The sequence below is a fragment of the Pteronotus mesoamericanus genome, unplaced genomic scaffold (genome assembly GCF_021234165.1).
Source record: "Pteronotus mesoamericanus isolate MK-2021 breed Mesoamerican mustached bat unplaced genomic scaffold, CSHL_Meso_final contig_78, whole genome shotgun sequence".
Classification (NCBI taxonomy): domain Eukaryota; kingdom Metazoa; phylum Chordata; class Mammalia; order Chiroptera; family Mormoopidae; genus Pteronotus; species Pteronotus mesoamericanus.
This window is the reverse complement of record NW_026555258.1, coordinates 23,620,120-23,637,623: the sequence shown is the minus strand read 5'-3', so window position 1 is coordinate 23,637,623 and position 17,504 is coordinate 23,620,120. Positions and strand designations below refer to the sequence as shown.

General features: G+C 38.6%; 2 protein-coding genes across 5 annotated transcripts in view; one reads left to right on the top strand and one right to left on the bottom strand.

The window, feature by feature from the left end:
- Nucleotides 1–121: 121 nt before the first annotated feature.
- On the top strand, nucleotides 122–9,427 carry NIPSNAP3A (nipsnap homolog 3A). Its single transcript, XM_054584936.1, has 6 exons — nucleotides 122–292; nucleotides 3,114–3,324; nucleotides 5,024–5,182; nucleotides 6,622–6,771; nucleotides 8,422–8,508; nucleotides 8,602–9,427. The coding sequence occupies exons 1-6, from the start codon at nucleotides 233–235 to the stop codon at nucleotides 8,676–8,678; spliced, it is 744 nt and encodes a 247-aa protein (XP_054440911.1). The 5' UTR covers nucleotides 122–232; the 3' UTR covers nucleotides 8,679–9,427.
- Nucleotides 9,428–12,617: 3,190 nt separating this feature from the next.
- The window catches only part of ABCA1 (ATP binding cassette subfamily A member 1), a 125,092-nt gene continuing 120,205 nt past the window's right edge, over nucleotides 12,618–17,504 (bottom strand). For all 4 annotated transcript variants that reach the window (XM_054584590.1, XM_054584591.1, XM_054584589.1 and 1 more), the window contains exons 49-50: nucleotides 16,659–16,902; nucleotides 12,618–16,041 (exon numbers count right to left, since the gene is read on the bottom strand). In XM_054584590.1, the coding sequence (XP_054440565.1) occupies nucleotides 15,901–16,041; nucleotides 16,659–16,902 (385 nt within the window). In that variant the 3' untranslated portion in view covers nucleotides 12,618–15,900. The remainder of the gene's footprint in view (nucleotides 16,042–16,658; nucleotides 16,903–17,504) is intronic.

Below are 17,504 nucleotides of genomic sequence, written 5' to 3'. Positions count from 1 at the left end.
ACACGAAAAGCGCCTGGGACTGCGGAGCTGGGCCCGCGACGACGCCGAGCGGACTGGGCGGTCCGGCCGGGCCTCCCGGGTCGAGAGGCGGACCTAACCCAGCCGAGCCCCGCCCCGAGCCTGCGTCCTGCAAGTCGTCCTGCTGGTCGCGGCTCTAAGTCGGGAATCTGTGAGAAGACTCCAGTAGAGAATACCGGCTTGCTGCCTTTTTCAGCGCTCCAAGCCGTGCACCATGCTTGTTCTCCGAAGTGGCCTGACTAGGGCTCTGGCCGCGCGGACACTGACGCCTCAGGTACCACCCAGGGACGGGATGGGGGTGGGAAGGAAGCGACCGAGCTGTTCCTCCGAGGAGGGAAGGGTGTCTTCAGGGCGCCTTCTCTTCAGAGAGCGTTCGGACCTCCACCAGCGCACAGGCGCCCACCGGGCCGGCGCGACCAGACCTGAGGTCCCCGCGCATGCGTCCGTCCAACTACCGCTCTTAGCCATCTAGGTGCTGCCCCCGGCGCCCGAGCGAGGCCCGGGGACCTCGTCACACAGGCGGGGTTGGGCAAAAGTAGGTTTACAGTTCGTATGGCGACTAGTACAGTAATTCATAAAGAATACTACTCTGTTTCACGTACTCACAACTGTAAATCTACTTTCGCCACACCCTGTATACAATGATAAACTCACAAAATAATTTGTCAGTCAGCCTTAGCTGTTGGAAAGTGGTCTAGTCTGTAAGTCTAACCAGAGGTACTTTTCCTTTTGATATCTAGACTTTTCTCCTTTCTCTGTGGCCAAGCTCAGAAGGTTTTAACCTAAGGATTGACTTTCTGGTGAAGGCTAAAGATGAGCCATTAAAATGGCCCATTCACCCAAAATTAGCGGTAGTCTTTTATCTTTCTGATTCTCTATCCCCTGGGGCCGGGCCAAGAATTATTCCTTACAACTTATTCTTAACTTCATTAAATGTCTACCCGATGTTCTCTTATAAGTGAGTTGGAAGTTACTGCTGCTGAGTATGAGCCTGAACTTGGAAAATAAGGGAGCCTGAACCACTCAGGAATCCTTCCCCAGCATAGTTCTGTTCTGGCAGGCAACCAAAACCACCTACCCCCCCAAGCACACACACTTGCCTCACTGCTGTTTAACCTTTCACTGGGTTTCCACTGTTCCTCTTTCTCCTGCAGAAGGTAAAAATATGTCCCTGTTACGGCATAGAAAGAGTTTGTCCACCTGGTGCTGGCAGAGCCAAGAATTGCAGCGGAGAAGTATTGTCTGTTATGAATGGCGCCCCCCGGGAGAATGGGAAGCTACTAATGCTCAAAAGCTGAATTCCCTGATGGCATGTAGAGCAAAATCGCAAACTGATATGGTTTAGGGGTTCAGGGGAGATGCTGGGAACTTGTTGGTCAGAGGTGAGGTAAAGCTGATGAATTATTTCTTCAGGTCTTGAGGACAGCTCTGAGGTTTTTTCCCAGCGTCCCTCTGCCCAGTCTCATGGGAGAGTAGCCAGGGAACGGTACCCCCTTAGAGATAAGGAAATGAAACAAAACTTAGGTCCGGATGTTATCTTTAGCCACCCAGAGGCCCCGACCCTGTGGCCATTAGTCAGGTCTGGGCTACTGTCTCCTTCTGTCTCAGGGGCTGCTGATTATCTGGTGAAAAGGCTGGGTCCCTGAATGTTACAGACAGACAGAACGATTATTTTTAGAGCTAGGATTTAAAACTATATCTAATCAAAGTCATCAGGACCCTCCGTTTCATACGTTTGACCACGTATTTGTTTCCAAGCACAAATTCCTTGAGAATCTAAACCTAAAAAGCAGTTGTTACAAATACCCGCACTGTCCCATTTTCTGATTTTTTTATTTATAATTATTTTTTAAACTAATACTAGGCAGTTGTTTATTTGTATAACATTGTCTTACTAGAATTTAGTTAAAATGATACAAAAAGCTTGTCATCCAAAAGGAGGATTAGTTGCAGTTGTGTTTGGTGGGAATACCTACTTTCCAAGGAAGTTTAGACACTTGAGCAATAGGAACATAACTTTAATAGACGCGGACTCAGATCATTAGAATTATAATATTTTACACAATAAAATAAAATACCTAGACACGTGTGTGTGTGTGTGTGTCAGTGTGTGTGTGTAAACCAAAAATATGTCAGAGAAAATAGTCTACTGATTTCATTTGACATACAAGGGAGTCAATAGAATTTGCCCATAACTTTATACCAAAGGTTTTAATAGGTAATTCTGAAAAATCAGCTTCAGAAAATTGGCAGACGATAGCCAAACCTACAATAAGATGGGTTTGTAAATACCAATGCCGTGTGTGTGTGTGTATACACATATATAAATACACAGGATAATTTCTGACAGGACATTTCCTACCTAAAGTTAACTTCACTCAGACTTGAAGGGACTCAATTAGAACAAAATGTGACACACAGTAATGAACACATAACAAAATGTGACACACAGTAATGAACACATAACTGATACAAAAAGAACTAAGGGTTCTTAAGGGATATTTCCATCAACCTGGCATAGTCAGATATATTAAATGCCCTTCTTCAGATTCATCTGTAGTTAAACCTAATCATGACTCAGATGATTCTGGCCTGTGGATTTTTCCTTTACAACACTCATAAAGAGTTTTCTGCTAGTAAACACATTTTTATCCTGCCTATCAGAACACCTGCATATTTTATAAAGTTCATTTAAATGCATACCTGTAACACGTATAGCATCTACTAAGATAGACTATTGGCTAAATAAGGTAAAACATTTGTAAATGTATTAGAGTCCTAATTGTAGTTCTTGGGTAAAGGACTCTGATTCAGACCCCACTGCCTCCTTATGATTAACTTCTTGTGAAAGGGCGGCCAGTGGTAGAACTAATGGTGGACCTCTGCCCTGAAACAGCAGCTGTGTATTCAGCGTACTTATGAGTAGTTATCTTTATTGACCTATCTCTAAACAAAGGTCCACACAGAGATGACCACAGAGGTACAAACATGAATGATGAGTCCAACGCATGTCCCTTGTTTCCAAGGGTAGTACAAGAGTTGTACTATAAACTCTACCTTCCCCAAATACTTGAATTTGCCTTCTCTCTTTTCAGGTGTGTTCATCTTTTGCTACAGGACCTAGACAATACGATGGAACATTCTATGAATTTCGTACCTATTATCTTAAGCCTTCGAAGATGAATGAGTTTCTGGAAAATTTTAAGAAAAATGTACATCTTCGGACAGCTCACTCTGAATTGGTTGGCTACTGGAGTGTTGAATTTGGAGGCAGAATGAATAAAGCGTTTCATATTTGGAAGTATGGTATGAGTCGTCGGCATAAGTGTTCAGTGCAGATTTTCATCCTGGTCGATGTTACGTGTGACTTAGTTCTTGGGTCTATATTACTATAAATACACACAGGTTAAACTGTTAAAAAGCAGAACAACAACAACAAAAATTCATTGATTACTCCTCCCAGTGCTAGGTATACCTCCGACAACCCCTTGCTCAAATCCTTAGGTTATTATAAATGGTATCTAGTATTTCACATCATAAAATTGTGAACTAGATTTTAATTCTCAGAAAAACATTATAAAATAGATTACTATAAAGATGATTTATGAAAAATTTAAAGCAGTAATTGTAAGAGTCCAAGTGGGTTAAGATTGTAAAAGGAGGGGAGCGTTCTATTTATTGTTGAAGCTACAGTTGAGACATATAGGAGCTTGAGGGTAGTAGAGGTTGATGGGGATGATAGTTAACTTCTAGGCGTCACATGTGAGATTTAATAATTTGTTATATTTAGGGAGCCACTGTTGTTTCATTTGTGCACCCCAGGGTTTCAGGGAATTCACTGTTGCTGTGCCGCTCTAGGGAAGTAAAGGCAAAGGAATCAGAGTTCTCCCCCTATTGAAGCTGACGTATCCCTGGTTCAGTAGAGGAAGGAGAATCAGTTACAGGAATCCACAGAATATTATTCTAGCATGAAATCTTCATGAAGTCCACATGAGGAATTGATGATATCCAAAGCACTTTTAATGATTTCATTTAGTGCTTGGTCATATAAAGTACTTTATTTACCGTAATATGAAAGCTGCTCATTCTCTACTTTACACGGCCACAGTTTAGGAGTTTTCCCTGTTGTAATAGAACAAACCCAATTAAAATACAATTTATGCTTTAAAGTGCAACAAGTACGATTCTGTCCCATTTAAAAATTATTAGTAAGGTCCTGGTTTAACTGACTTAAGCCCTGTATTCCTCATCTACAGTATAAATGATGGGAAACTTTTACCATCAGTCTTATGGGGCCCTAATGTAAAGTGCTAGTAAATACATATACCTTTTTGGGTAACACATAGAAGAGAAATAGTACAGAGTAAAAGGATGAATGACAATAAGTATGAGAATCAGCACTGCTTTGAAAGCTGTTCAAAGATGAGGCTGTAAACTTGCCTCTTAATTTCATTTATGTTACATTTAACTCAAGGTCTGCCTCCAGCTGACCACCTTCTACTATCGCAACCACCAAAGGAAAATAGCCTTCCTAAACTGGCAGTAAGAATGTCTCAGTTAAAGTAATAAGAATAGTTAGCATATACCGTGTACTCACTAGCTGCCATTGTTCTCAGCTCCTTTCATGTACTAACTCATTTCATCCTCCCAACAGCCCCAGAGGTATAGACACTATATCATTATCACCATTTCAGAGTAAGAAACAGACACATGCGATAACTGAGACCTAAGTCACACAATTACCTACTAAATGGTAGAGGCTATAAAGTCCACTCAATGGCATTATCATGAGCTGTTTACATTTGTACACCCCTTTTAGGCAATGAGAAACTTGGAGACAGATGTTACACCTATTTTGGGGGGAGGGGGTATGGTATCTCCAGTGCAATAATGCAGTGTTCCTATGTGGCCTTGATGAACATTTGCTGAATTAAAGGAAATCCAGTAAGTCTAGATGATTTTAAATAAGAAAATTTTATTTTTCTTACTCCTTTTCTTTCCATAGATAATTATGCTCATCGAACTGAAGTCCGGAAAGCCTTGGCCAAAGATAGGGAATGGCAAGAGCAGTTTCTCATTCCAAATTTGGCCCTTATTGATAAACAGGAGAGTGAGATTACTTATCTGGTACCATGGTGCAAATTAGAAAAGCCTCCAAAAGAAGGTAAGCCCTTCCCTTTTGGTCACTTTGAATCTTGATAAATTACTAGATTTTAAACTATAAAAGCTAAAGTTTCATAGGAAAAAATATAATAATCCTTTGTCTTAGAGAGGCATATGTTGTGATTATAGACATGAAATGAACTTCAGCTCTTTGTTTCTCATTAAGACAATAAACATTAGAAGTGTTTTTCCAGTTTTTGAAAAGTTCTTAAGTTTAGGTATGAATATAAAAAGTCAGCATGGGTTGGGGAGTAAAGGTTGAGAATTTGGGGATTTAGAGCAGAGAAAACATATAGGTAAGTGAAGGATAATGTATGAAATTTTGTCATAGTTTAGTATAATTATAGCTAATTTTAAAACATTAAGTAGATCTTTGCTTGTAAGACTGACTGTGGGAATGAGATGAATTTAAATTGTTAAGCTCTGTTACTATATCTTAACTTTTCTGTTTTCTTCTTTCTCAGTTTGAAAATAATTATTAAAGATCTGTCTTCTTGCTGATTTCACTTTCTTGCTGACTTTAAGGAAATACCTCAACCTAGTTTTAAACAAAGGTCAGATTTTTAAAAAGCATAAACTAATTTAAATATTATTCCTCCCGTAACATGACTTTTGTAGTGTTATCTTAGCCTTATTTTGATTCTTGTCCACCTAGACCTCCCCTCAGCTGTCAGCACTGTCTAATGAACTGACTGGCTTCTAGAACAGTGTCAAGTCTTGCTTCTCTTCCTCTTTGGTGTTCATAGTTCTTTAGTAATTTTACACTTTTTTCCTTTTACTTCTCAAATCTATTTGTCCCTTAGTTTCTTTCTCTCATCTCCTCCATCCTTCTTAACAGAGGTAAAATTCTTCTCAAGTGTTTACTTGGATATTTAGGAACAATAAACCTCTCTCTCTTTCAGCATTTTAGGGGTTTTTTTTCCCTCAAAATTTCAGATATCACTTTGGGTCCATTGTTTGCTTGCTGTTCCTGTTAGAAATGGAATCCTATAGAGGAAAGTTATACAAACCAAAAAGTATTTTCTCTCAGAATTGGAAAGAAGAAGGAAACAGAGATCAGAAAATTATTTTCTTACTCATTTCTTACCTAAAGGTGTAGGCTCAGCTCAAAAATCCTAATGCTATTGCAAATTCTCATTATTTGTTTTATTGACAAATTTTGTAGATTAAAAATATTTCAGATGATAGCTTGATATAGCCTCCTTTCTGTTTTGCATGATAAGCCTAACAACTGACCCTTAACATGGACAAGGACTTTCTAAACATAAAAGCAAGTAAAAATAATGCAAAGAATTCATAAATATGTCCACATAAACATGTATACATTTATGATCCTTCAAATTTGGGTATGTATATTAGCCTTCCACTGGAACCATACTAACCTGATTAGAAATTCCTGGATTATCTTTTGTAAAATAATTATTTTTCTCCCTACTCTAGGAGTCTATGAACTGGTTACTTTTCAGATGAAACCAGGTGGGCCAGCTCTGTGGGGTGATGCATTTAAAAGGGCAATTCATGCCCATGTCAACCTAGGCTACTCAAAACTAGTTGGAGTTTTCCACACAGAATATGGAGCGCTGAACAGAGGTACAGTTGTCTATTTTTTCTATGAAACTGCAAAATATATTGGTGAGCTTCTACGTTCCTTGGGTTAATTTCTCTCTCTTTTTTCATTATGGCATATATTTTAATTTATATTGCCCATTTTCAGGGGGGTTTTGGTAATTTTAAGAGTTGAAGAAAACCGTTTTACTTTTTACTATTTAGAATGTTAACAACTCTATTTTCCCTGATACATCAAAATGGTAAAATTAAAATCTGCAAGAAGCCTCAAGAAAGTATCTGTTCGTTTTATATTTTTTCCTTCTGAATATACTTTTTTTGATGTTTAAAATAATATTACTTATGGTAGGCCTACATCCTTGTCAATCATTTGGGGTTGAAAAAAGGAATAGAATAAAATATAGATTAATTTATTTAACAATAGGGATAAGAACTATATTTCTAGGCCAAAATGCAAATGAAGAAATCATCAAGGGGAAAACGTATACCTTCAGACAGCTCACTCTGAATTGGCTGGCTACTGAAGTGTAGAGTTTGGAGGCAGAATGAATAAAGTGTTTCATGTTTGGAAGGATGGTATGAGTCATCAGCATCAGTATTCAGTGCACATTTTCATCCTGGTCGATGTTACATGTGACTTAGTTCTTGGGTCTACGTTACTATAAATACACACAGGTTAAACTTAAAAGCAGAACAACAACAAAAATTCATTGATTACTCCTCCCAGTGCTAGGTATATCTCTAACAACCCCTTGCTCAAATCCGTTTATTATCATAAATGGCCTCTAGTATTTTCCATCATAAAATTGTGAACTAGATTTTAATTCTCAGAAAAACATTATTAAGTAGATTACTGTAAAGATGATTTGTGAAAAATGTAAAGTCCAAATGGGTTAAAATCATAAAAGGAGGGAATGTCACTTTAATTTATTGTTGAAGCTACAGCTGAGTATCAGGATTTCAGTAGAAACAGCTGAGACGTAGAGGAGCTTGAGGGTAGTAGAGGTTGCAGGGATGATAGTTAACTTGTAGGCATCATTCAGCTCTGAGATTTAATAATTTATGTTTAGGCAACCACTTTTGTTTCATTTGTGCACCCCAGGGTTTCAGGGAATTCACCGTTGCTGTGCTGCACTAGGGAAGTAAAGGCAAAGGAATCAGAGTATATACACAATATACCTGTAATATACGAACAGACATATATGTCCATCATATACATCATCTATCAATAAGACCCTAATTTTATTTTGCTCATATTTTTTAAAATACACTAAATATTAATAGAGGTTTTCCCTGGGCAGTTACAATCATGCTTTTTATTCTTTGTGTCATCCAGATTTTCAATAAACAATTATTTTTTATGATCTTGCTTTTTTAAAAAAAGTAAAATGGAGTAGGAAGTAACGACACCAGGGCCTAGCCTTGACTGTCGATGTCTTTTGTTGTATTACTTTACTTCTCCTGTCCAGCTTTCTGTTTCATCTGTAAAACCAGTTCATTAATCAATTTATAAATATTCTCCCATCTCTAATCTTACCACTACCATACTCGGTTTTCCTTTTTTGATAATATTTTGACTTAAAGAATAAGGCTTAACGTATCTGGTAAATTTTCCTGTATTTATTTTTAGTAATGCTGTAGCCTTTAGAACCTGCGTTTGCATTCCTTCTGCAGTTCACGTTCTTTGGTGGAGTGAGAATGCAGACAGTCGTGCAGCTGGGAGACACCAGTCTCACGAGGATCCCAGAGTCGTGGCAGCTGGTAAGCTATGTCACTAGGCACGAGTTACTCTTAGGACAAATTGGGTTTAGTCAATAACTTGGTATGTCTTCTCATGTAATGTTTGTTTTCCAGTTCGGGAAAGCGTCAATTACCTAGTGTCGCAGCAGAATATGCTTCTGATTCCTACATCATTTTCACCGTTGAAATAGTTTTCCACCAAAGTACAAAGCATTTCATTAACTGTCTTAAGATATGTCTGCTAATGGTGCTTCAGTTCTCCCAAGCGCATCTCACTTTTATTTGAAGAAGGTGGTAAGTTAATTCGCTGCGTCTCTGCATTTTTAAAGCCATCTCTGTTCTTTGTCATTACCACCTCAGAAAATAGTTCTGTTCATTTTCCCCATGGCATTTCAGTAGCTATTATACATTAGGAATAGTTGCCACTAGTCATGATCTCGGGTTTTCATTTCTTTCAGAATACCTCTTATTCTCTATTTTGACGACCCTTTGGCTCAATAGCATTTTCTTGTATTTAAATGGTTTTACATTCTTGTGCTTGACAGTATTTTAAAATTATTTTTTATGATTTTTTATGTACATGCAATGTCTGTATTTTCAACATGTCTTGTGCTATTTTTGAGATTGAAAGTAATTTTTTGCCCAGTAAAGTTTATTTTGTAATATAAGAATATTAGATCAAATATATTTCTTTACTTTAGGAAAGTACAGTAACACCTGTGTCATCTGTACCTTTCACATTATTAGTCAGTTAGGTCTCAAGGTTGAAATCTTCAGAAGACTTGTTTCATATGCTGAAATGTATTCATTTATAGTTAATTTTATTAATTTTTGTTCATTTTGGATCACTAACATAGACACCTGAAACATTTATTCGTTTTTGAAGAGATTTTATGATTATGGAAATGCTTGCCCTAATAAAAGCCTATGTCGTCATTCTGGGTTTTTCAATTTGCATTTTATAATTGTATTATCTTCCTTAGAGCTTTCACTATGTCGCTATAGGATAATGACACAGTAATAATTTACCAGCATAATTGCGAATGTTAAGTTATATTGAGAAACCAGCGTGACAGTTATACCAGGAGAGGGTCTCTAGTACCATCACAGACTGCTAGGGTTTTCCTGGAAACACTTTGATTTCCATTTTCTGAGTGCCTCTCTGCTTTCTAAAATTAGGTTGGTATTTCCAAGCACTCTTAATCATCTACATTTATAGTAGTAGTATTTTACGTTTCTAAGACATTTTAGAAATAAATAAAATAGTAAGTTATTTATTGACTGTCTAAGGGAAATTTGAACACTGCTCAGTGTGTAAGGTTTCTGATAGAAGAAATGGCTAAAGGATTAAAAAACAAACAAAAAAAATCAGAAAGGTGAGATATTGCTCAGGTGCAGCCTATACTATTGTAACAGACAAGAATCCAAATTAAAGTTTTATAATCCAGCTATTGTTCTGTTTTCTGCTTCCCTTCAATGCAAGACTCTCTGCAGAGTTGTGTATATTCCCCCTCTTCCCCTCCTTACCTCTTATTCTTTCCTGAGCCCAGTCAGGCCTGCATCCTTGTCAGTCTCTGAAATGACTCTTCTGAGGGTCACTAAGGTCCTTTGTCTGACCAAATCCAGTGGCCTCTCGCTGCCTTTAGCTGACTCTTCTTCTCAGCAGTGTTGGACACAATTGACCACTTCTGCCTTCCTGAAGCACTTGATCCTGCCCATCAATCTCTGGTGTCATACTCTTAGATTTTCCTCCTCCTCCCTGGCGAGTCCCTCTATCTCCTTTGCTGGCTTCTCTTCTAAACATGGTAGGGTCTCGAACGCCATATAAGCTCATTCATTCCCAAGGCTTAAATACCACATATGTGCTGACAATTCACACATTTTTATCTTCTTTCCTATCACATCCTCTGAGCTCCAGTCTGATCTACCAACACCAACTGCCTTTTTAACACAACCACCTACCTAGTTTCTGGGTCACAAACTAAGTCACCTTGCCAGCTCCCTTTCCCTGCTCCTCTCCACGCGGCCTGTGAGACCCTGAATGTTCCTGTTCTCCCTATGTCTGTGGCTACCACCCTCCACCATCATCTCTTCGCCTCCCTACTTTCTCCCCCGATAGCCAGCGTTCTTTCTGAAGAGAGAGATTGGGCCAAACCACTACCTTGTTGAAAATTCTCCAGTGGCTCCTCACTGCACTAACAATACAATCCAGGTACCTTAACATGGTTCTGCATCTCCGAGTCCGTCCCCATCCACTCCAGAGACATTGTGGTTCTCTCCCCTGCTCCCCAACTTAACAAGCTTTTTCTCCCTTGGAGTTTTTGCACCAGGTGTTCTTTCTTCGAGGAATGTTCTTCTTGCCCACCTGCAAATGCTGGCTCCTTCTGCTCATTTTACTCAGATTGAGCTTAAACGTCACTCCTCAGATGGGCCAACTCAGATTCCTCTGCATCGTTATCCCATTACCATGTTTCATATTCTTTGTATTTACTGCTGCCTGAATTCCCTGTATTTGTTTGTCCTCATATCCATTGTGCATGTGAATATAATTTCTCCACTGAAATTTAAGTTCATTGGAGCAGGAATTCTGTCGTCTTCAACACGGTGTACCCAGAACCTAGCAAAGTATCTGGCGCACAACAGAGGTCAATAAATATTTGTTGAAGTATCGTATAATAATACCTTACTGACCAGAGTATGATACCATCTTCACCAGAAAGATCCCTCTGACTTTGACCAGTGGTGGCTCAGTTATTTGGGTGTCGACCCACAAAGCTAAATGTTCCTGGTTTGATTCCCAGTGAGGGCACAAGCCTAGGTTGCATGTTGTTTCTCTCTAATACCAATGTTTCTCTCCCTGCCTCTAAAAAATAATTTAAAAAAGAAAAAGATGCACCCTCTGCCAGTTACTAGCTGTGTAACTTTGGACAAGTTCCTTATCATTTGAGCTGCAATTTACTGTATGTCAAATGGTGCTGCTTACCTCATAGGGCAGATATCAACTGAGGGTTAAATGAGGTGCCTAACAACGCAATCAACACTTGGAAAAGGTAGCTAATTTTTTGGTATACTTTTTCATATTTAATGTAGTCATTAATATTCTAAAGTTTCCAGATCCTTTTTTTTTTTTTTTTTTTTTGACTCTGTAAATGTTTATACTGGCTTTTCTCTAAATAAGAGAAAGTTTTGGTCAAGACTCAATGGGTAACAAATTAACTCTTCATTTTTCAATAGTTTAGTTCCTCTCCCTCAGTTGTCATTTTTCACAAAGAAATATAGTTTTCAGTTTCCCTGACGACGCTGTAATGTGAACGTCAAGGCGGGGAAGACAAAATGGTGATGCTGATGCTGAGTGGTCAGCCAGGCGCACTTAAAGTTCAGATCTGTACCTTACGCAAAGGACTGCTCATTCCGTGATGCCATGGCTGTGCAGAAAAGGTCACAAATAGTCAGGACTCCACTGTGCTGCTTAACCGGGGGTGTTTGACGGGCATTCTTGTAGTACCAAAATAAACAGATGCCATTTCTGAGATTTGAATTGCTCATTAGCTGTGAAAAATACATTCATGTCTCATTATAGCGCTGCATAATCTCAGATGTAGACTGCACAGCACATTTTACAGGAGAAAGGGAAGGCACCTCTGATGTTTGTCTCCGTAGCACTTCTCTGCCCACACTCTTCTTCCCCTGCGCGCTCACCTTTCCACCATGCCCAGCACCTCCCCATACGCTTGCCACCCTGCGTCCTTGTATTTTTGGTTGAAAAAACAAAAGAGCACAGAAGGCTGTGTTTGTAACTTCCTTACTACCAAATGAAAAAATGAGGTTTTTATTAAATAGGCTTAACTACAGAGGATTTTCAGAAATCTCCACAGCTTCATAATCATTAAGCAGAATAAGTTTAACTAAAAACCATTTAAACTTAATCTCAGTTACTTTAACTGAATCATGAAAGTGCAAAACACCTTTTTAAAATTTCCAAGTAGTCCCTTCAGTTCTCTTTTGTGACTAAAAGGACGTCTAGCCTATTCTAAAATGTCTTCTTTTGAGCCAAACTACTTTAACAGTAGGTGGTGCTATAAATGCACACACACACACACACACACACACACAAAAAGTGTATAGACCAACGGAACCGTCACAGCTTTATTTTGTGACTCATTACAACATAGAAATATGCCTTTAATACTTCATATAAAGTTACAGACAAATGCAATGTTTTTTCTTTTTTTCCCTTTTAATGAAAATGATTTAACTTAGAAATCTATTGTGAAACTTTTGTCTAGTTTTGCAATTCTCAGATATTCCAGTGCAAAAATAGATCCCATTACAGACAACATAAAGTGCTTGGAATGAAGGGCTAATGATAAAGAGAAAGCACAAAAACATAGCTTCATCCTTGGGTATAAGAAGAAAGAATAGAACACTTAGTCCTTATGCAAATATAAACATTCTATAAAAGGGATGCAACAATTTTAATGAGAATTACAACAATATTACTATAGTACTATATTATTACTAGTAAATAGTAACAAGGGTACAAATTAATATCTCAGTATCAAAGTGGTTTAATATTTTATGACACATGGCTCTTTGGGGAAAAAAAAAATTCCTGATATATACAACCACAAGAAGAAAACATAGACAAATCCCTTTAGTCAATAGTTACTGTACAGTGAGTGAATGATGTGCAACATTTAATAGTCACAATGCATTGCTTTCAGTACAGATACTGATATACAGTAGTTTGAGGTTTGGTTTTAAAAAAAACAAAACAAAACAATGAACTGTGCTGGGCATATAGGTACAGAGGGCTTTGTTATTGTTTTCTTTTGTGTTTCATATTCACAGTTGTTAGTAAGTTTTCCAAGATGTCCAAAAGAAGCAAAAGCAGAAATCTTTGAACACTTGGGAATGTCTGAAACTCACATAGTTATATTTCCACAGGGAATATATAGAAATTTTACTTGAGTATAGAGTTGGTAAAAATTTCCACTATAATTAAGTTTACACAGGAAAATTTAAAAGCTTACTGTTTAAATAATCTAAAAGTAACAGCATTAAGGTAGTTGATGTGTAACTGTAGATTGTTTCTAACTTTAGAAGAGATCCTTTTAAATCTATATTGAAACATTGTATTGTTTTCAAAATAGTTCACAGTGTCTTTTGAATTTTTTTAAAATATGGCCTTGAGAGTAATTAAAGCAAGGATCTGCTCATGGATTCGATATAGTAGAAAATTCTAACATGAGTCTAATGAAACAGGAAAACTAACAGAAGTTTAATCTTGAAACATATTAAACAAGGAGAAACTAAATTCTGAATTTTATATTATTTTAGATAGCATAAAATAAAATGATCTCATTGTAATCTCTAGTTTTGGGAACTACGTCTTCATTACTTGTCTATCATTTTAGAAAACAATATTGGCATTAATTTCTAAAGGTCATTTTCTTTTCCTATCCATGAGTTGTGTAATAGCATTCTGTAAATTTTTTTTAAAAACTGTAAATTAATTTAAAATAGATCTGAAATCTTATATCCTTAATTAATTTTAGATAACAGGTAACGAAAGATCACTTGACTTCACCAAATAGTAGTTCCCTCATTTTTGTTGTCTCAAGATACAACATTAAGCATTAGTAAAATAATATTTTTAAAGTGTTTACTGACTAAAACTATAAAACTGGATTGAAAAACTCTGAAATATACTTCATGTAGGGGCATTTGTTATTTTTATTTTTCATGATAGGTTAGTGATTTTAGAGATGAAAAATTTGAGATTATGAGAATGTGGTATCTAAGATCTTCAAAAACAATTATGTGAAGTTACTAAATGCCATAAGCACCAACTTTCTTGTTCAACTACTTTTAAAATTAGCTGTCTTCTCTGTAAAAATATTCATTGTAAGTCTTGTGACGCTTACGGCATTTAAACCCTCTTGACTTTTGCATTGCTGCTATTTTCAAAAAGTGAGCTGTCCAGTTCTCTTTCATTTGGATCCCACAACCACCACAACAGCACACTCTATATCTGTAAACCAGTCAGGGGAATAACAGGAGAGCTGAGACTCAGTTTCTCCTCACCCCATCCATCCACCCATACTCATACTCATTCAGCTACAACACAGACTCAAGATAAACTTGACTACTGAACTGAGATTAAGAGTATTTTAAATGATCTTACAGGAACTTAAACATAACGTCATGAGAGCTTGACCATCACATTGTTTTCTAGTCACAAGGCACTAGTCAGACAATCCATCCGCAAACTTACATGAGAAAATACAGCTGGCGAGGCAGTGTGGCCATACTCCCCTATGCCACAGGCTTCTACAAAGAGGCCATTCTAAGGTTTCAGAAGTCACTGATAGAACTCTAAATTCCAAATAACATTAAAAAAACATTTTTGTCAAAATACAACTCCAACTTTTCATATTCTAGAATAATTCAAAAAGCCAGAAATAATACCACACTGTGTCACATGAGATCTTGACAAGGGAGCACAATGGACACAGGCCCGCCGGGGGTGGAGCACACCATCGCTCTGATCCTGCGCCCTGGCCTCAGCAGCGTACAGCCCCAATAATTTGGCTGCTGGTTCTTTGCTTCTTGCCAGGACCTAAGTACATCTAAAGAGTCCCAGAAAGATGACCCTGGAGACCCACGGCTCCAAGTGAGGGACAACGTAACAGTGAAAACCAAGTCTCACTTGTCCAGAGCCCTCCACCATTTGCATGTTACCACCACCAGAGCAGCTCATTGACGAGGGAATCAAAGCAGGACTTTTCCCCCACACATGGCACCATTTTGTCACCTGATTTTGGTGATGTCAATAGACTCTGAGTAGAACAGCTTTCCCCAAAGTGTGCATGACACACCGCGTTGCTTCGGGCTTTCTGAGCACAACTTGGCACTAGTAATTCCGGTGCACTCATTGCCATCAATGGAGGTGTCACCAGGAAACCAGTCTCCTGGCATGGCACGGCGTAATGAGTGACGATGTGCATGCATGCCTTTTGATTTGGGTAAATGATCACTGGCCATGATTACTTGATGAATTACTGTTGTAACCCCAGTGAGAATACAAAGAAACAAAAAAAAGTATGATTTCAAACCCATATGTCCGCTGGGTTCCATACTAGAGTTTTACACAGGCATAAGGTAATAAACTAAATTCAAGTCTTTTTTCACTCGAGAGCCGTAAGACATCGGCTACAAAGGCACTGCCCCTGTCGTGGAATTCTGTTTTCATTGCATTGAATTGCATTGCATTGAATAGTATCAGTACAGTATCCAGTTTACTGCTTCCCACGGAAACTTTTTCCACCTCTTTCCTCTGGACTCTTCACCTGGTGCAAAGGAAGGGCAAGTTCCTCCTTTCTTTCAGCCACCCTGTGTGACCAAGATTCTTCACACGTAACTTTCTTTCACTTTCTCATCCTTCAGGAAAGATGTGAGAACTGCAACATCCACTACTGTCTGGTTTTTGTGTAATGACAGGTCCTTTAAGTGGTCATCATCACTTTGGTCCTTGGCAAAGTTTACAAATACCTGTCAAGAGCAAGAAAGGTGGACCTTTATAAAGACCCCCTCGATTTTCTCTTTTTCTTTTAGTTGTGTTTGTCCCTATGTGGGCATTAGGTCAGGTAGGAAAATACAAGATCGCATAAATAGATCTTGTGTTAACTAGAAAACTGCGTGAGAGAGGGGACTACCTGAAAAAGCATTAACCATTTAAATATTAAAAACCTTCTATGTTGACCCCCAAATCACCAACTGCTCAGTCATCTATTTACTTTGGCTTATGCAGGTTTGATTAAAGAGGGATGAAAACTAACCTTTACTGACTACCTACTAACTATCAAGCTCTGTTTGCTGTTAATTAAATGGGATATGGCACCTGGCAAAATGTCTGACCCATGGTCGGCACTCAATAAATGGTAGTTCTTAAGATGATTATTACAGTCTATTCTCATAATAACCCTGTAGAGGAGAGAGCGTCATCTCCCTTTTCAGATTCCGAGAGGGTTAATAAAAAGCACAGCCAGCACAAGATGCAGGAATTCAAGCTCAGGTAGTCTGCACTGCTCTGGGACCCATTACGGCGTGAGGAAGGGAGCAGGACTCCACCCTAGAATATAAATCTATTTTTGATATTCAAAGCTTACTTGGTCAAGTGTTGTCTGAGAAACAGAGTAGTCCTCTATGTGGAGTTGCTTTTTGCTCTGGGAAAGGACGCTGAATATCCTGGCCAGGGAAGACAGTGAGGACGGGAGCTGGTACTGCAGCATGTTCCGGTGCTTCTCCTTGAGGACGCTTCCTGGAAAGGCGAGTCCAAAGAACTCCTGGACAGGCTTCAGGTCAGGGTTGGACCCTCCTATTCGTACAACTATTGTATAACCATCTCCAAACCTGAAAACAGGAAAATAAAGTCCAAATGGAAGATCCTCAAGACACTTCACAAGAACATAAATAAGAGAGGTCCTTGGTCCTGACAGGCTGAGCACTAAGCATCAGAGGGAAGGAACTAGTTCTCATTTACTGAATACCTGCTCTGTGTGAGGCACCATGCTCTGGGCCTCAGACATGTGATTTCATTGACTCCTCGCCTGAACCTGTGAAGCCCAGCAGATGTCACAGAGAAGCGGAAGCCCAGGGACTTAGTCACTTGCCCATGGAACAGCGTTCATAAGGGGTAGGGTCAGGATGTGGACCCATCTGTGTTTGGCTCCAAAGCCTATGCTCTAGTCATACCAGCGTGTATAAAATTTTCCATTTCATCTATGTAACAAAGCTAAAGGTAAATATTCCTTACAAAACAGACTGTCAGAGCGGTCATGTGATTAAGAGGTCAAGGGTAAAGACAAACAGTCAAAGGTAAAGACAGAATTGGAATGCAGCTCTGTTTGACTTCTAAGCCCTCACTCTTACCACTATACCACTTTGTTCAATTTATTTCCCTTTACTTTAGAGCCACCATTTATACACTCACAAAAAATAAATAAATAAATACA

Bases quoted from the DNA above. Each gene is read 5' to 3' on its own strand.
- NIPSNAP3A (XM_054584936.1), top strand. From the start codon at position 233: ATGCTTGTTCTCCGAAGTGGCCTGACTAGGGCTCTGGCCGCGCGGACA. The intron at 5,183-6,621 runs GTAAGCCCTTCC...TCCCTACTCTAG, and splicing joins AGAAAAGCCTCCAAAAGAAG to GAGTCTATGAACTGGTTACT. The intron at 6,772-8,421 runs GTACAGTTGTCT...TTCCTTCTGCAG, and splicing joins ATATGGAGCGCTGAACAGAG to TTCACGTTCTTTGGTGGAGT.